At 37.3% G+C, this 20,504-nt stretch overlaps 1 protein-coding gene across 1 annotated transcript; it reads right to left on the reverse strand.

The window, feature by feature from the left end:
* Window positions 1-2,318: 2,318 nt before the first annotated feature.
* On the reverse strand, window positions 2,319-20,131 carry bbs4 (Bardet-Biedl syndrome 4). The gene is made up of 16 exons (XM_059350271.1): window positions 20,026-20,131; window positions 17,773-17,815; window positions 14,400-14,479; window positions 12,326-12,389; window positions 12,021-12,132; window positions 11,704-11,776; window positions 11,230-11,283; window positions 11,015-11,142; window positions 8,909-8,963; window positions 8,692-8,760; window positions 8,337-8,489; window positions 6,807-6,978; window positions 6,579-6,648; window positions 6,326-6,470; window positions 6,031-6,235; window positions 2,319-3,188 (listed from the first exon to the last, which is right to left on the reverse strand). The coding sequence occupies exons 1-16, from the start codon at window positions 20,083-20,085 to the stop codon at window positions 3,034-3,036; spliced, it is 1,638 nt and encodes a 545-aa protein (XP_059206254.1). The 5' UTR covers window positions 20,086-20,131; the 3' UTR covers window positions 2,319-3,033.
* Window positions 20,132-20,504: the final 373 nt, after the last annotated feature.

Below are 20,504 nucleotides of genomic sequence, written 5' to 3' on the forward strand. Positions count from 1 at the left end.
TATGCAAAGCTACAGAGCTAACTGTTAGCCTATTAGCACTGTGCGACTGTGCACCTCATTCAGCAACGCTGGACTGCACTATGAAAGGGCAGAAAATCATGCCATTGCGGGATCACTATGAACGCCCTGAGGCGAAGAGCTTGCAACAATATAGCGGGGATTTGAGGGACCACACTATGAAAGGGGCTTATGTTTATTGTCGCTTGTGACTATTCGCTACCTCGCCAGCTTTTACAAATGGTGCGTGTTGTTGTGGCGTCAGTACTATCTCACATCCTGCTGAGCGTTCTATTCAATCAGCAACCAGGCAGGGCCAAAATATGTCTGGTCAAACGACCGCTCGGGACGGCTCATATTCAAATTAGGGGCGTTTAGGCAAGTGAGACCCGCCTCGTTCCAGGTATTCGACTGTTGTCGAAACATGGCTAAAGCATAGCTCTGATCGATCAGAACTCCGTTAAAAAAAGTTGTTGATGACTTGCGGCCTCTACTGGCTGGAGGAGGGAGGAGTCAATGGGGATATCAACATTCACTAAAACAGGTTTTTTTAAACCCTACATTGACAGTAAAATTCTGCTTGCATAAATGCATCAGTAATAATTATATATTTGGAGTATATATCAATCGGAGTGGGACCATTTTGCATAACGAGTACTTTACTTTTGATACTTTAAGTACATTTTGATGCTGATAAATTGTACTTTTACTTCAGTAAGTTTTGAATACAGGGCTTTTATTTGTAGTGGGGTAATTCTGCAGTGTGGTATTAGTACTGGAGTAAATGATCCGAATACACCTTCCACCACGTTTCAATTCATCTCTAGTCTGCTGAAACTATGTTTTTTAACCTTTCACTCTACTGAAGAGATTGAACACTGTGTTTCCATGCAAATAACTTTTTAAGTGAATTATTTAAAAGCTGGATGGAAGCGACAACTCCAGCATAACTTTTCCCCAAAGCTGTCAAACAGCTGCACCTGTAAAGGAGACTCTCCACTATAAATCAAAAGAATTAATTCTCTCTCAACTCTAATTGGCATCTCTCTGTCATCATCTTGCTTCAGAGAGCAACAAATGTGATTTCATATGACCTGAAACATGGAAAAACTTGTCCAGCAGCTCTTTGTTTCTATTTTTCCACTGGTATTTGAACCTGTGATAAGGTACAAAGTTGTGCATCAACCACCAAATTCATAGAAACACATCTAATTCACCTTCTATATGTTGCCACATTTGGTAAAATTGACCAGGCGATTATGTAATAAGGTTGACAGGAATAGGTATAATCATAATTTTAAATATATAATAGGAGTCTCTTGTTTTAACAAGTGGCCTAAACACTGACTGTGCTTGTATATAAATCTTTACTTTCTGAAATGCACTCAAGCACAGTTTCTTTTTCTTTATTTGTTTTTCAGTAGTCCATTAGTCTCTAAAACCACTAAACCAAAAACACCAGTGGTTTGATATTTAAATAACCCCAACTATTAAATTCACTGTATAAATACATTCCCGTGTGTCTAGACTTTGTCAGGGGACATTTTTCATGAATATTTCCGGTTAATATTTATAAATTGCCCCATCCATATTGTAATTCATCCACATAAATAATTTCAGTTTGTATGTGACCTTCAGTATAGATAATTTATGAGGTCCTTTCTTAAACCAAATAAGTGGTTTGCAAAGGTTGAGCTGCGCCCCCCAAAAACTGTCTTTTATTTGTCTTCTTCTCTGGAGCTGCAGTCAGAGAAAAAGTTTAATGCAGCAAGAGAGGACTTGCACACAGATAACAAAATAAGAGTTAAGACTAGAGACTGGATTTGAAACACAACAGATTAAATGTGCGTGTGCAAAAGTTTAAATCCAGGCTGAACTTGCCTCAGTGCATGAAAAATCTGAAATGACTGAAACATTGGCACTTTTCACTCTGTCTGTACAGCCCTGTTATGTATTAAATAGAAACATTAACTAGAATAGTTAATTCTTTGTTCATATGTTGCTTTCCCCCTTACAACCATCAGAGAACATTCACCATGACTGAATTAATATTTGGCTAATGATTGGGAAATCACACACTAACAGCATCAACACATTATTATATTATATTTTCGAAACAGATACTTCACTGTCAGCCTAATGTGAAAGTGATTCCTCCTGAACATAGATTGTGTGTTTGATAATGGATGGACTCTTAAAGCTCTGAAACAACACTGTCCCCTGTTGGTGGTGCGTACCTGCTGAACTGAATGACCTTAACATCAGAAAACACAGTGTACAAAGTGGACTTTATCAGAGAAGAGAGTCAGCGATTTTCTTTAAAGTTTCTTATTTAATATTAAATACATTACTCTCTATAAACATAACATTTATCCACATATAAAAGCATGTGTCACTATTTACACGCAACCATCAAAAAGAGCCCTATCATACAAACAAACAATATCCTGTAACTATTCACAGTAACATCCTTTTCTGTCCTTAGATTTTAAGCAGTGATTGTCACAGCATTTCCGTCACATTCATATTTTAGGACTGACACTTTCCCTGGAAATGTCATTTCAAGGAAAATTCATCATTCAACCTTATTGCTAAGCTAAACCAAATATTCACACTGGTACCTGCACAATTGCCCGTATCACCTTTGTGTCGAATAGAGACGTTCTTTAACTGCAACATCTGATTAAACTGGTTCTGACATGTGCACCAAACCTGCCACATCTACATGGATTTACACAAAACACTTGATTTCTGACTTTTGGTTTAAAAAGTGTTAAGTGATGCACTGACATTCAATATTTCTGAAATAAACAGTATGACCAAAGTGCACGTTGTCGTTTTCAGTGAAAAGCAAATTATTGTGAGGGACATAAAATGCCTATGCAGCATGTACCTAAACCAGACTCATGTCTGACTACAATGAGCTAGAAAACCACAGATAGCTTCGCTGCTGTTTAAGAACCGTAATTTTCCTGCATAACATGAGAGTGACCTTATGACAAAGATGTCACGAGAGATTGTAGCTGCCCAGCTATCTCATTCCTCCACCTTAGTTTTCCTCTTGGAGATTTTGGGTTTTGGATTTTCTGCCTCTGCAGGTTCCGGGGAGCCTGGAGGATCAGTGGGCGGGCTGGGGGCTCTGTCCACATCAGGTTCTGGCTCAAGGGGCATGGAGGGGCCTTTAGAACCTCCTGAAAATAACAGAAGCACCAGAGTTCATGCCAAGATTACTCAGAAAATATCTTTTAGTTCCCAGTGATCTTTACAATGAAACAGTCGTTAATATCTGTTGCATTATTCAGGACATTTTCATTTGATTGGCTGGTTTTATCGCTGTCCTTCCACTGAAAGGTCAATATCACATCCAACAGAATAAAATATAGAATATGATTCAGATTCTGAATTAAGATAATGGTCACACCGCCATTATATGAACTCCAATTAATGCCCAGACAACACAGAAATTCAAACATGCCTTTCCTGTATTAATCAAAGGGCAACTCCGGGTCTAAAAAGTGAAGCCAAGTGAGACTGCATTAAACATGCATTCATTCTAATGGCCAGCAGGGGGCGACTCCACTGGCTGCAAAAAAAAAATACCAAAACGTCTTGCTCAGTAAACATTTTCCTAATAAGTGTATGGCATGATGTTTATTTGGTAAACTATGGTTCCATTTAGTCTAAAATAGACACCAGAGCAGGGTGTATTGTTGGGTGTGGCTTCCTCGTGATTAACAACTACCACAGCAACTTGTCATTCAGGATAGAGGCTTAGTAATGCAAACCCATGGTACCATGTAGATTTAATGTAATCTCAAGCTGACTACAGTTGTTTTGTACATCACATAACTAAGCTACAAATATTAACTTATTACCAACATTTAAACCATGACACCACACCATGTTTTGAGGCTAAGTACAGGGTAATTTTCTTGAATGAATGTCTAATGTGATTGTACTTTCAGAGCAGTAAGTTACTGCATATTACAAGATTTTCCAGTTGTGACATCCCACATGCTTAATTTTAGATCAGCTCCTTTAAATGGTGCAATTTGCTCACATTAAATAAGATGATGAATCATTAAAAAACACCAGTTTGATGCTTTAACAGACATTTATAACTTTAACACATTTAACATTTGCCCCATGACTAAACAGTTACATAATGTCTGTGACACACATGGGTGAGATTTCTGAATGCCTGAAGATTAAACATGCCAGTTCAAACAAACACAAATTACCTTTCGTAAGATTTATATTGTTTTCATTTGTATAAATAACTTTGACACACATTGCACTCTGGGACAGATTTCTTTACAAAACCCAAACCAAGATTCAGGAGCAAGTTGTAAATCTTCAGATACAGTAGGTTTGTGCCTGTTATACACGAGTTCTGACCTGCAGCTAAACTAATTTACAGACCAGCTGCTACAGATCAGCAATAAAGATACAGATATCAGCAAAAACAGTATACAACCTCCACTTTAAACATCCAGTATCACTTGCAGGGACTTGATGTTATACTGTGATAACATTAACTAGTTTTATAGTATATTTACAGGCTATATTGGTGAATAAGAGCCAGTTGTTGAGTGTTAGAGAGATGATGGATTGTCAACGCTGTGTAATTATGTAAAATGTCTGTCACTGAACATGGAAGCACCGTTCTGGTGTTATTTGTTAACAGCAAAACAATAGTGGTAGAAAACACAGCCCACAGGCTCTCAGGAAGGAAAAACACTCCAGTCCACTTACATTCGAGAGCTGTAAGCCGCGACAATCATTTTAGAGTAGCCTTGAATATATTATCTTAACTGTGTGTCATTTTCTCCACAATGCTGATTTTCTTTTTTTGCCAAGAATATGTACTGGCTAGAGGTAAGATTCTTTTTTATTTTTTATTTTACATATTCCATTTTGCCTTAGCCCATATATTTAATCTGCTACAATAGTGCAGGCAAAGGCTGCGAATACACAGGAGAGAGATATTTTCAGGTTTCCATTTATAAAAAGAAAATGGCCTTTGGTTTAAATGTAGAGAGGTGGAGGCTGTGAAATCTATCATCACCTGTGCTGATGGTGTAAAACCGAACTTTCCTGATGGAAAAAAAAAATGATGTGCTCATTTCTTTGAGTTTGGGCTTAACTTAAAACCTTTTGGTATTTCTAATTTCAATTTCTTGCTTATTTTGGTTTGGTTTGGTATTTTGGTTGGTCTGGTTATTTATTTAGTTTTTCCCATTTTTCACCAGATTTAGCTCTTTTCTAATGCTTGCACTAAAGGGGAAATACATTACATTTTCCTGGTGTCCACTGGAAATGTTGCTTCTCTATCATGGAGACTGCAGTGTTTGATGCAATTCACCAAAATCAATTGTTGCTAACCATTTACATATCTAAGAATGTAAATACTATACTGAAAATAATTACATTTTGTGTATTTATGAAAAAACAACAACAGTGGCATTCTCAAAATGAATAAATTTTCGGTCATTACGATCAAGACTACTATTTGTTAAAAGATTTAACCCAGTGAAAGTGGAAAATAATAATAATATATACTAATAAATACAATTTTTAGCAGTTTGTGGAAGGGGACATAGGACACCACACACACACACACACACACACACACACACACACACACACACACACACACACACACACACACACACAGAGAACTGTCTTGGAAATCCTTGTAGAATTTAACATACAGGAAATTATTACATTTTTGTGTTGGTTTTCATTTTTTCATAACAAAAGTGGCATTGTGTAAGCAAACTGGCATTTAAAAGGTTCACAATTCTGAAAATAAATGATTATGATCAAAACTGGAGTTGGGAAGCTGGGAAGAATAATACCAATATATAATTTCAAAAGACATTCTGAGCAGCTTTTAAAAAGTGAGGCATAAGGGTTAAGAGAGACATGGAACTGAGCTGGATCTCATTCCAAGCTTCACCTCGACAGATACTCAACAGAGTGGCTCTGTCACATATCCAAACATCAAACCAGAAGCTACACTGCGGTTACCTGTTTGTAGCTGGAGGTTCTTGTTGTAGCTGGCTGCAGAAGACATGGCTTGGCCCAGAGCTTGGTTTGTACCAAGAGGAGCACCGGGGGTTTTGGTGGCTGCTGCAGAGTTTGGTTTAGATTTGGAGTCCTTGCCTGGTTTAGTCCACACCACACTGTCTGTCACCTGCAGGGCAGCTCCCATCTTCTGAGCCATATCCATCAGCTGTTAGTGACAAGGAGGCAAAGACTTAAAAAATAATGTAAGTAATGGCTTCAATGGCTGAATTTTAGACATTAGCACGATCTCAAGTACCTCAGGATCAAATTCAAAGTTGCTATTGCTGTCTCGTAGTAGGTTAACTTTCCTCTCCATCTCCTGATACTGATCCAGAGTTGCCTTCTTATCGCCATGATTATAGAGGAAGATGGCAAAGTTCAGGTTGACCAGAGGGTTGGAGCTGTATATAATTCATCACCAAAGAGGAAAAAAATATTAAATGATTAAACCACAGACTCAAACTCAGACACACAGTACATTTAAGGTAGAGAGTATGAGATGGACTCACTCGTCAATCGCCGCAGCTTGTTCGTACGCTCTTGTGGCATTCTCTACATCTTCCAAGTTGGTCAGAGCCACTGTAAAGAATGAGTATGAGACAGCTTTAAACTGAAATACTAGTCAAATAAAGGAGTATATAAGTGTTCAGCAAAGCACATTCAGCATCTTCAGTTTGTTTTACTCTTTAAAGACAGGATCCAATCTTGAATTATTTCTCTCCGACTCTGCACAGTACCTGCCAGCAGCATGTAGAGTTCCCCCATACGTGGGTTCAGGTTGATGGCTGCGCTGAGGAAGTGGAAGGCAGACGCATACTGCTGCATGGTCAGGTGTACCAGACCCAGGTTGTACAACACCTTCCAGTCAAAAGGAGACATGTAGTGGGCCCGCTTCAGGCAGCTTATGGCCTGTGGGACAAATGAAGTTGAGAGGAAGGAGTCAAACAGCTGACTAAATGATAAATGATCTCAAGAAGAACAAAAAGAAGAAACAGAAGTTCCAGTACAATGGTGGAATACTTCAAAAACATATGGACCAAATTAAGTAGCAATGTGTAGATTTATTAACATGATCTCATCTTTCTGGCTCTAATATTGAGTCCCTTAGTGAATGTGAGCAATCAAATTGAAGGCAAACATGGTTTCCAGCACAGCAGATATAGATTTTAGCATATTACCGTAAGTATATAAAAAAGCCTATTTACAATGATGCAGTGTAAAATGCCTCAGCTGTGTATGTTACTTTCACAAAAGGATGAATTGCCCAGTCTGCAGTGTTGTCAGATGATATAGATCAGTGAGATGTGGGTGTTTTATTTTGGCAGATTGAAGAGAGATTTTCTGTCGGTTGTCTTTGGACTTTGTGGTAGAAGAAGAACTGATTACTGGCACAGCAGTGTAAAAACACTTAATCACAAATCAAAGTTTTGCCTTCAAAATCCCACGGAAAGGTTTCCTGTGGAGTATTTGACTATTTATGATATGGAGCAATGTTTTCATGTGTGGGTTGCTGTTTTGTGTACACTCGCACAAGGATGCACATGAACGTGGGCGGTGTGATATACAGTCCAGCCAATGGTTTCCCATGTTTCCACTGATTAAAGGGTGGACGTAATGCGGTAATCCCAGGTACACACTAATGCGGCAACAAAGCCAGGGAAGAATTCAAGCTAGTAAACATGAATGCTGCTTTTTGTGGAAGGAAATGCATTCAGCATGTTTACTAGACCTCAAGGATACACAAAAATGCTTAACACTGACTGACATTATATGTAATGTCCCGTGGAGTTTGTTTACTGCAAAACTCCACCGGGCATCTTTAAGTAAAAGTACTTGTTAAAATATAGAGTTAAAATGTCCCCTGTGACTGACATTTAAGAGACGTATGCAGATTGGTGATATATGGTCAACAATGCGTTGTATTTTATGAGCTGATTATATGTTTTTAATGTAAATCATAATCTGAAAAGCTACTGCAGCTGTCAAATAAATGTTGAAAAAAAAGTACAATATTTCCCTCTGAAATGTCGTGCAATAGAAGTATAAAGTAGCTTCAACTACTCAAGTAAAGTACTTCAAAACTGTCACACTAAATGTGCTAAATTACTTCCATTACTACTGGTATTTACTTCCAAAATGTGAGATTTATGGGGAATATCCTATATACACAAAATAATAACTAATAACTGCTTCTTTTGTTTGAAGAACTACCTTCATTGAGTCCTTCACTGACAAAGACCAGTGAACCAATAACAAGTACTACTCACGGCTACATATTTCTTTTTTCCAAAGAAGCACATGCCGATGTTGTTCCAGAGAGGCGGGCTCTCAGGCACAGCACATGCTGCCACTCGGTACTTGTTCATGGCCACATCAAAGTCACCATGGGTCTGCATCATGCTGCCTGCAGCCAGGATGGCCTGGGAATAAAAACAATGATTAGAGAGATATTAGAGGAAGATGTACCCTTTGAAAGTGCACGATGAAAGACCGACTGCACCACCTGACAGGAAATGACCTTTTATTTTAACTGAACTGCTTTAGAAGAACTCTAATGCACTGTCCTCAGGTACCTTTGTAGGTTTATGCTGAGGCATAATGTGCGTTCAAATAGCCACGTACCTTATAATTGTTGGGGTCAAAAGTGAGGGCATTTCCAAGGTGCTCAAATGCTTTTTGATATTTCCCAAGCTGGAAAAAACATGAACACAGAAAATTATACATCTGCTCCCTTTTAGGTGTTGCTTACACCTACAGTAAATGTCACTCTTTTACCTTATAGTGCTCATCACTCAGTACACATAATTTCACTGAAAAGGTTATTAAGAAATCCGCATACCTGTAAATATAGCAGGCCAAGAGTGGTCAGGAGATCAGTATTCTCTGAAGAGAATCTGAGGAGGAGGAGACAAGTAAAATGAAAAATGTCACTTCATCTATGCCTGTAATTACACTTAATGCCTGCACTTATTCTTAAGCAAACATAGTTGATATTCAGGGAATCTGCTGATTCAATCAGGGTTTGATTCAGCATAATTGTGGAGTATTAATTATGACCTGTGGGGGGATGATGTCTCTCTAGAAAAATGGAAAAGAAAAGGCAGATCTGCATTAAAAGAAGATTCACAGTGGTATGTCTCATTAAAAGCAACACTATTATTGAGGCACTTGATTTATTCATTTAACCCCAACAGGAGGTAGCCATAATGAGCTCTATTATAGACACTGATGTCATTTCCTTATTTACGCCTCGGCCTGATGTTAAAATATTCAACATGTGAATAGAAGTGGAAATTAAAATAATTTATACTGAACTGAAATGTGGCAAAACTGGAGCTTTGTGTGAGATTGAAATAGGATCATTATTGCAATGAGCTCCAAAGGCAGAAAATCATCAGATAAATCAAGAGGGAACCCCTTGGAAGTAACAAACCTCATTTGAAACAGCTTGTTTTATGGCTCGTATCTCTTTTAGTGTCTTGAGACAATGTTATCATGAAGAAAGCTGTCATGCTATGGCTGTGTTTGTATTAACTGCTGTTAAGAAAACTTTCTCTTTATTTGGGTTTTGATGAAATTTTTTTACTAGGTAAACAATCCCTGAACTCGAAATGAAACACTTACAACTGGTTGGATTGTTGTATACACATGTTTGGAACATTTAAAGCTATATACACAATCATAGTGGCAGTCCCTAATATGGTATACCTAGAATTATTACTTATTTAAAATATTAATTTTGTATACAAACACAGTAAGTAATATGCCACTAGAGGTCTCTCATTCAAAACAATAACAAAAGTTAGACTTTGATGACATCACAAAGTACTGTGGGATCATGGGAGTTGTTGTCCTGATTGTAAAACAACCACCATTGCAGATGGAAAATCTATCTGACAGGACTCAGGCAGAAATTACGTTCATAAACGAGTTAATATATAAACCCAATTCCATAAAAAAGTTAGGACACTAAATTGTGAATAAAACAGAATGCATTAAATTCAAAATTCATAGTCTATATTAACTAACAAAAATTGATCAGTTTTAACATCTTCTACAATATTCAATTAAATATGTCACAAAAGAGGAGCAAATTATTGCACAGTTTTTTTAGTTACGTTTTAGACAATGTCCCAACTTTTCTCGAATCAAGGTTGTATTAAAGGTTTTTTTAAGGTATGTTTGTTTACGTTATGTTATTTAATTCTTATGAAACAACCATCAACATTATCTAGTGTAAAGTTTACTGACTAACTCAATATTGGCAGAGTGGACTACCTATAGTATACAGCTACTGTAGCTAATGATATGTGGCAAATTCAATGGTGGAATAGCCCAGCGCTGTTTACCATGGTCAAACTAATCATACCAAAAATAACTAAAAATTGTACCATACGCATAGGCTTGTTGGCTGGCATGAGCCACAGGATGATACTAAATTATCATAATATAAATCCATTTCGTCTGCTGACAAACAATTTATGCTTTGTGGCAGAAACAGAGTACTGTTACAGAGTACAGTTCTGTGAAATTCTATGATTTATAATGACTCTCTGATGTATCATCTTTTTTACTGGAATTTACAGCAACTAGAGAGATTAAAGGTTATATGATGCCATTAACAGGTAATTTACTCACTGGGAAATTTACTGGGTTTGAAAATTGTTAAAAACATTTGGGGTAAAGTAAGTAAACAACAAAATAGTTAAATTAGTTATTTTGTGGTTGAAGAATCATCTATTGAAGCAGTGATGGGTAGCATCAGCATGAAACCACTTAAATTAAACCCTCATAGAAATTTCTTTGTTACAAATGCAGAAACACAAAGGAAAGGAGTGAATCTCCCGTATCAATATCATCGACTTTGATTTGTTGACTTGGCAGCGCACCAGCTGAATGTCTTCATTTAACATTTTAACATTGTCTATATTTGAACTGTACTTACTCCACCGCTTTCTTATACACTTCGATGGCCTTGTCAGTTTCTCCAGCCAGCAAATGAACCTTCCCAAGCATCATGAATGTCTTGTCATGTTTATTTATCTGGAGAGCTATGTTTAGATGCTCTTCAGCCTGACGGAGACAGAAGATTGAAATGAGAAAATCATCTTAGAATGAATACAATTAATCCTGCTGTGTTGGTAAAATCACTATACTCACATTTTTGAAGTCTTTGATGAAGAAATAGCACAATCCCAGATTATGACTGATCTCCTGTGGTGAGAAAACGTCAAATTATACATGTGGCGTTGGCGTATGCTTAATTGAACAGGACTGGATAAAGTGCTGAGCTAAATTCAATTTCAAAGTACAAAAGTTATTTAAGAAAACAGCTCTGTGGAATACAAATTCTACTGTTTTTCTTAAAGTTGTATTAGAGGAGACAGCTTCCAGAACATACAAGTGTGAGTGATTAATGGTCCTGCCTTGCCAGTTTAATACAATTTTTATAGGCTTCATAGTAAAAGAGCCCTGGATCAGTTTGGAAGTGCACCACTTTCTTCCAGTCTACTAAATGTGAAAGAGAATTTGTTGAGACAACTTCATCCTGTGTATTGAGAGTGAAAGATGCCAGGCCCATTAAACTCACATAAACTTTAAGACAAAGCAGAAACCCAGTGTCTTTTAGTTTACCCAGTCTTTCTCGTTGAGTCTTGCAGCTTCATGATAGAATTCAATCGCTGCTTTGTGCTTTCCCAGGAGAAATCTACAAAAAGAATAAACAACAATAATCCATATGAGAAATTAATCAACCTTAATCACTGCATGCTGAATAGTTATTCCTATAACAGTGAAAAATAGTCACAAGGGGTGGATTAGCTTTTCCCTTCTGTATTGGAAGAAGTTCTAGCCCTAACTGGCTCACAGTTGTGCTGTTATCTCTCTTATGTGTCGTGTTCGTTAATGGATCAGGGTTGATGCCCCCCCATGCTCGAGGGCAGCATACTCACAGTGATCGGGCCACTTGCTTCAGATTGTCAGCGCTGCTGGGATTAAGTATGGCACAGCTCTGAAACAGCTCCAGGGACGGTTGGATCTTGCCCTCAAGACGCATGATTAGTGCTGTGGCAAGAAATTAAAACATTAAAAATCAAAGGCGCAGCATGGGGTCCAGAGACCAAATCCTTGGGAGCTAAATGATGTTTTGGGGAGTTTGACAAGCACAGAGCCTTCATTTGATGTAGCTCTTAATTAACAGCATACATACATAACACATGTGTGAGAGCGAAGAGTTACTATAAGAACTGCAGCTCACCTTGAACATATATGGCATATTCACACATTCCATTAGTCTCCTGCAGCTGTTCTTTGATGATCGCCTACATGGAGACAGAACAGAGATAATTTCTAACACCAGGGTGCAAAATTAACTTTTATGTCCACTCTCCAAAAAGCTTATGAATGTTAAAAGTCATTCAATATATTACTTTTGTATGCTTGGCTGGTGAGTGAAGCAATTCTACCAGTCGCTTGCATATTTTACAAGCATTTTGCTAGTGGTGTTAATTTTGTATCCTGTCTACAGCTGAGGTGGATGTTATTGTGTGAACAGGAGTACTGCTAACATAATGGTTGCTTTGCTTACAAAACAAACATTTCAAACTGTTTCTAATACTAATTGCAGTGTTATTCCATATATAAATTCCAGTCCTAACCAAGACTAATAATAAACAAGAGTATCATACTGTTCTTTGCATCTGAACTGTGACAGACTGAAGCCCTATTTTCACTCAGACAGTGTTTTCCTGACCTTGACACCTGCTTTCCCCAGCTGTGTGGTATTTTGGTGCCCAGCACAGAGCGCACAGTGCACAAGTGGGAAGAGAGTTGCAAACAGGTGGGAGGTTCATTTAAATGAGGCAGGGCAGAGTAAGTTGTTGGTATTTTGGTGGTAAATGACCTAGACGTCTCAGAACAACATCTGTTTCTGGTCAATCCGGCGCCAATCTGATGATTTTGTCAACAAAAGCAAACTGAAATATAAAATACTTGGAGCAAAATGCACATAAATTAATAGAACAATGTTTAACATGTACATAATATATTTAATATATTAGACATTCTCAAGCCAGTAGATGCTTTTTAATTGGCATTGATCTGGTGGGAACAGGAACACCACTAAATCAGTCTGTCTCCTGTGTGAGTGCCATTACACACGGCCTTCCACATGTGTTAACCGTCATTAAAAATATGCAAATGACACCACGCTGCTGCAAAGTAACATACACTTCCACACACATCAGTGTCAGTTCTCTTAACTTTCTTCCTATTTTCTGTTAATGCAAATATGTAAATACTAAATAAATTCACGTGTTTTGATTGTGATAGTAATATCTGAGGGGGAGGGGGGTGTTTAATAAGTTTGCACTTCTTCCCACTTCTTTTCAGACTTGTAAACTGATTTACGCAGTGTTTTATTATTTCTTTCGTAATAAGCTTTTAATTCTTTAAAGCTTTTCCTTTTCCTTTCTTTTCTTTTTTCTCTCCTTGTTTGTATGATTATATTTTGTTTTTAAATGTTCAAAATAAAATTAAAAATATCAAATAACTGAATATTCTGCCATGGGATTACAGATGATATAACAATTTCAAACTAAATACAGTTTAAACACAGTATAAATAATGTAAAATTATTGCAATCATGTAAACTGCTTCGTGTCTACATCCCACCTCCCTCAGCTGCTGCACAACAGCACAAAAACCACAATGAAATAATTTAAACACTATACTTTAGTCTATAGAAATCTTCACGGATTGACTCCCTCTTACCTACCTGACCTTTTAAATCTGTATATTTGCATGAGATGAGTCTTTTTTTTACAACTTGATCTCTGCCTGGATATACACAAGTCATCTTCTTTGTTGACCTGTTTTATGCTGCCCTTGTTTGTAAAGCACTTTGGTCAACTTGACTTGAATTGACTCAAGTAATAGCAGGGGTGCTTAGGTACGACCAAACAAGTCTGTGTTCCTAACACCTACAACTTACAGCTTATTGCTGCGCTGGGGCAATTAAAATAGCGCCCTGAGAGTGAGCCGTGTATCTGTCACTGAGAGAAAGTGAGAGAGAGGTTTCCAGTAATACATCTTACAAGTACAGGCATCTCTTTAGAGACTTTGCTAAGTACCTACCATTTTCATGAGGGAATACTCAGGTCAATTCAGTGATCAGCCCACAATAAAGTACAGTGTTAGACAGTACCCTGTATATGCCAGACATTCATTATCTTCATTATTTTTTAAAAGGTCAATCAGACCAACTCTGAGCACAGACACGGGTCAATAACAGACTAAACCGTAGGGAGAATGGAGGAATGGAAGTACTTTACCTTACAGGTATCATAGTCTTTACGGATATAGTGCTGGTGGATTAGCCAGTTTCTCCTCTCCACAATGGGAAGCTCCGGAGCTGGAAGGAAGAATACAATAATGACTATTATGTTAAAAAAAAAGCTGGGAAACTTTTAAGCTCATTACCCTTTTCTGTTAACATAACGTCTTATTTAGTTGATAGCTGAAAGATTAATCCTGAAAGCTCCCTCCTTCTGCAGTCATTAGTGAGTCTCTGATCTGACAGTTAACACAGATGTAACACTTTAACCTAAATCCACAGGCTAAATTTCAGTCAATTCACCAGGCACATTGTACATTTTTAGCTTGTTAGCACATTTTTATTCACAAACACATGGCTCAGACGATCGGGAGTTATGTCTGTTTGCACTATTTTTAATTTATACGCTCTTTTTTTAATTTGGCAGTTGAACAAATAATCAGGAAAGCAGTGTCTCTCTGCAGTGACTCTCAAGTCTTTGATCTGACAGTAACATAGATGTTAACACTTCAACCAAAAACCCCAGGCTAAACTATAATCAATTCACCAACCACGCTGTAAATGTCACCTTGTAAGCAAGTTTTTCGTTACAAACACTGCTTTTTTCTCTCTTTTAGTGTCTCGGCAGGTTGAGATATTCTCCCCGTTGCCAGGGCAACAATGTATCTTGCATGCCAGGTGCTTGTGACAGAACAGAGAGGGTATAGAGACAGACTGAAAGAGGGAGGCTGGAGGAATGAGCAGCACAATACAAAGCCAGCTTTAGAAAGGGTTAGGTAACCTCAAGAACCCGACCACAATGCTCCAAGTCTTCTTCCCAGTGGAGTACAACATTTCATTTCACAAGGAGGCAAACGTAATTCCAATTCGAGTGAGTTTGATTCTGGTAATCCTGTTATCTTACACCTACTACCTTCCTCTGAGGCTAAAAATAGGATTCAAGGCAATGTGGAATAAAGTGCTCGGGCTTTGAGTCTGCCACTGACATCGGGGGATATCATTAATGAACTGCCTGTGTGAAAATACAGTGTGAATTACACTAAAGCTCCCTTCTGTTTTTATCTGTCAGTGCTTCAAGCAGAGCTCTGTTGATTTGCCGCTAGAACTAGAGCCTCTTCCAACAACTTCAGAGAAATCCTCTCCATCGCTGAGTGTGAAACTGCATGGGTTTCACACATTTGCCCCGTCAAGATTCGGAATGGCCCTATTTGGAGCACCCTAATCCGCTTTCTTCCTGCTGAGACAGCAATAATATTCTTGTCTCTGGGTTTCAGATGGGGCCCTGTGGCGCTCCACTGTCCACATACACAAAGCATGGCGTATTTGGCGTAGGAAATATGGCATACATGTGTGACATGTATTCCTGTAACTACTGTATGAAAGAAGGGTAGAAAGGAGCTAAGAAGAAGAGCGCAGCAGGAGGTCTCCTAAATATAGTCCTGCGAAAAACTTCATCCCAAACGTGGAGGCAATTTCTCATTGTTATATTTGATCTGGCTAATGCTAAGACAGATTTGGCTTCCATGTGCTTCAACCATCTGTAAAAAGGGGATAAGAGCAGAGGAGAGGCATGCTGAGATCAAAAGACACATGGGGAGAATGTAATGAAAAATATGATGATTTTTTTGGGGGGAAGTTTCACCACAAAAACTTCAAAAAACCTCGGTCTTGTCAAGTAATTTAGTCTCATATTCATCTGCCAACACTTATTCATCTCAGGAATTTCATAGAAATCAGTATCATACCTTTGAAAAAGAACAAAATGGGACAGATTGTTGCTGATATTTTATCTTATAATCTTGAAACATGCTATACTCTAAAAAGGTGAAATGACCTAATAGCTTGAGTTTATAAGAAACTGATTTTACGTCTTTCTCGTAGGCATGCTCATATTCTTGCAACACCTTCTGGGTGTTACTCACTATGAATAAAGTAACTGCACTGCACAAAATGTAATTAAAGGGCATTACGTACCTGCTGTGCATAACATAATTTTGTGTGTGCATTATATAACCCTCATTACATTTCATGATGCAATTACAGAATGAGCATACAATCAGTAGCTTCTGGAGTCAGTTAAACTTTGGGTTTATCGCTTTTTATTTGATTGTTATCAAGTTTAGACTTTTGAGTAACAAGATGGTTCACTCTTTTCTCATATTCAGGTAACCTTGCTTTGTTATCATCCAATCATAGTTTGAATTCTAAATGCAATACAAGTGACTGTGAAACTGTGAAAACTAAATTATACCACACTTCAACGCGCTTTATACTTGTACTTGTAATATCATTAATTAGTACCGTATGTGTAAGTGACAATTCCCTGCAGGAGTTCAAAAGTTCATGCAACTGATTGTTATTCTATTTTTAACTCAGCAGGTTCTCTAAAAACGTGGCGTTAACACATGAAAAGTTATCGCATGCTCCAGTTGTCATCTTTGAAGTCTATGCCGATGTTTCAAGTCAAGTTTTACAGCTCAATGTCACAAATCAGGAATTTGCCTCTGCTTTACAATCTGTATACGCCAGCCTCTGTCCTTAACTATGTTTGTATCTGGCACATGTTTTTACAGCTATATACCTCATTTTTATACTTATAGTGAATGGTTACTTCAAATATTGTATTCCTATTGGCTGTTTTCTTTTCAAATATCTGCATATTGGACACATAACCACATTTCAAATGCTACTGTTTTTGACCTAGTTATGAAGCATGTACTTCTTCTCTCAAACAGTACTGTACACTTCCATTACATTAACTACTTAAAATCCAATCTTCTACATATTGCTTTTATGACTTCATTACTCAGTCGCCTTACATTATATCAATGTACTTATGGGTTTTCATTTGATTTGTCTCCTCAAATCATACTAAGCACATCACAGTAAGGGCTTGCAAGCCGTTTGAAAGATAACTGAATGTGAATACAGTCCCATACAATATGATACCTTAACATGTACTTAATTGCATCTCATAGGACTTGAATTCTCAGCAGTGCTGATGATAATTAGAAAACAGTGTAAAACAAAACAAAAACAAAAAAGCTTAATCATGCACAACAGCATAACTGGTTAATGGGACATTAAAATGTAATTATGATGACAAAATGCTCCGATATAATAAATGATCAACAAACATTTACCACATAGAGAAATTATTGAAATATTGCTCATCAGCATACTGTACAAACAGCTTCTTCTTTTCAGGGAGGGTAGATGGAAGGGTGAGAGTGACCTCTGCAGGACGACTACAAACTCACTCTATAAGTATCCTTTACCAGTTACAGGCTTAGTGTCAGAAATAAAAAAAATGGGTGTCATGTGAGGAATTGTGTTGCTTGAAAATCTTTTGGTAAGATGACTTGCTATACCTTTAGGTGCCCGACGTTTCTTGGCTTCAGTGGGAACTGGAAGCTGAAATACATGAAATACAATACAAACAAACAAATAAATAAATAAGTAACAGCAAAAAAAAATGTAGATAATGTAGCAAAATACACTTGACACCATCTATCAGTGTTTCCCATGATCAGTATGTAAGGTTGCATTGTTTCAGACTGAAATGTCACCCGAAAAGGTGTATTTATATACAATTACTAATTAATAAAAAAAAATTCTAATTCTAATTCTAATTAGGCGTTACAAGCCTGTTAATGTACTGTTGTTGTATGTTGTGCCGAATGTCCTGCTAGGAGCTGAATATGCTAAAAGTTTAGTGCTAACTGCGAGGCCAGTGGTGTTAATTGTGTAGGGTTGTGAACAGTTAACTAAAATGCACTGACTTACTGTACATGCTGGAGCTTCCAACAGGCACAAGATCCACTTCCAACCCACCACCATACAGCACAAATGCTGTGGGAACACTAATTTATGTATATGTTATAGTTTTAAATTTGAATAGTTCTAGCAAAATTACACTTCCCACTCTCTACAGGTGTAGGTGTGGAATTTTAATTAGAGTGGTGTACTGTACAAAATGACTTTTGCTAACTGGATAAAGGCTTTTTGGAGGTGTTGGAGCTGATCCTGAATTTATAATGAAAAGAAACCAATCCACACACTCAATATTTATTTAGTGAGGGAGGTTTTTGTTCAAGGACCAAGTATCTCTGACCAAAAGTTCTGTTTTTATTATTCATTACATGGAAGATCATTTTTATGCTGTAGTTTACCAATGTGGAGCCAGGTTAAGAAACTGAATATTATTGGGTAGATAGTATTGGTAGATATGTAGCACCGGTAGCAATGCTAAATATAGTATAAGCATATCATGTGTTTTTTATGAAAAAAAAGTGAAAAGTTACTATTAATGTAAAAAAAAAAAAAAAAGTAAAGTTAGTGGAGTAAATGGTAAAATATTCCATCTGAAGTAGAGTACAAGTATAAAGCATACAATTGGAATACTCAAGTGAAGTAGAGTACAAGCATGTCAAAAAAAAAGTACAAAAAAAAGTACTTAATTACATTTCACCACAAGTGTCTACCCATGTTGTGCATTGTATTCTACAGGAATATTGTGTGCATTTTTTAAATGTAAAATATCAAGTGTCAAATAAAATATATTAATTTATATTTCCCTATCAAACATAATACAAAATTGTATTTAAGTGCAGGACTTAAGCTTTGTATCATATCAATAATAACGCAAAAGAGCAAATTTATCCTGTAGTTTACCAATGTGAAAGCAGATTTTGATACATTTGAATACTAATGGGAAGATAGTATTGGGAGGTATGTAGTAGTATAGTAGGCTACTGAATCATATCATATAAGCGAATGATGGGTGTTCTTTGTCTAAAAAGTAACAAGTGGCTTTTATTGTCAAACAAATGTAATATTTGTTAGTTTGAAGTAAAATATTTCCCTCTGAAGTGGAGTAGAAGTATACAGCATAAAAAGGAAATACTCACACATGTAGTAAATTTACTTAGTTACATTCCAACACTGGTGACTAGCTATGTTTGTTTTGTTTTTTAAAACATTTATTAGAGAAATCTTTGACATGAGCTAATTCACAGCAGTTCAGTAAACTGTGATGCAGCTTCCTTGTGGGCAGCTGTTAGATCAGTGTTAGATGCACGCATGCTCAATCCCAATGTTTTGCTTCACACCATTTTTCCATATTTGACTCACTTGTGGATTGCCTCGTCTCTGTGTTTATCTAAATGGCACCACATCCCAAATTCAACGTTATAGTTAGCTCTAACGCAACTAGTATTTCTATTAAAACCAGCATCAGAGCCGCAGACGACAGGTAATAACGTTATCTAGCCGAACTTATAGAATAAAGCGTTGGCTAACGATGGTCAACACTGTAACATTACCTACGCATTTGTGTTGTTGTCACCATAAAGCAGCTCTAGCTGTTAGCTGTCAGGTTTTATCTGCCCCGGGATGAGAAAGATTAAACACAGGTACCATTAGCTGCACGTTAATCAACTTAGCTCCGACTTAGACTCCGTTAGCCGGGCGGCTAACATGCAAACAACCAGCGTTATTACGATGCCTTCATTAAAAAGACATAACGCTACATGTACTTAGGGAGCGTCACACTATCACCTCACCCGGCGGCATGTTTGTGTGTACTCGGGAGAAACTGAAACTAGCTTAGGTGTCGCACTCACCGCTGAGGCTTTCTCCTCGTCCGCCATCTTGGGATGATCAACAGTAGAAGCTGTTGCCATGGAGACGTCAGAGGAACGCGGTGGAGTAGCTGGTTGGATTTATGAATGTCTGAGTTTACTCTGTTAGAAATGCTAGTTCTACAACAAATATAGCATTAACACCAGTAGAATGTAACTTAGTACATTTACTCAAGCACTACTGAAATACAGTTTTGAGTTCAGTGTAATTTACTTGAGTATTTCCTTTTATGCAACTTTATACTTCTACTCCACTCCATTTCGTCACCCTGTTAAAATAATCGCCTAACTCATTTTTTCAAGTTTTGCAGGAAACATAAAAAACTTCAATAAAAGTGTAACACATGACATTTATTGACCATTTCACTCAAAAAGCATGTAACAAAGGATGGCTATTGGCATAGTAATAACACTGTGTGTAAATGATGTAACTTAAGAGAAATAAATGACTTGGGCAATTT

This window comes from Centropristis striata, chromosome 2, assembly GCF_030273125.1.
Source record: "Centropristis striata isolate RG_2023a ecotype Rhode Island chromosome 2, C.striata_1.0, whole genome shotgun sequence".
NCBI lineage: Eukaryota > Metazoa > Chordata > Actinopteri > Perciformes > Serranidae > Centropristis > Centropristis striata.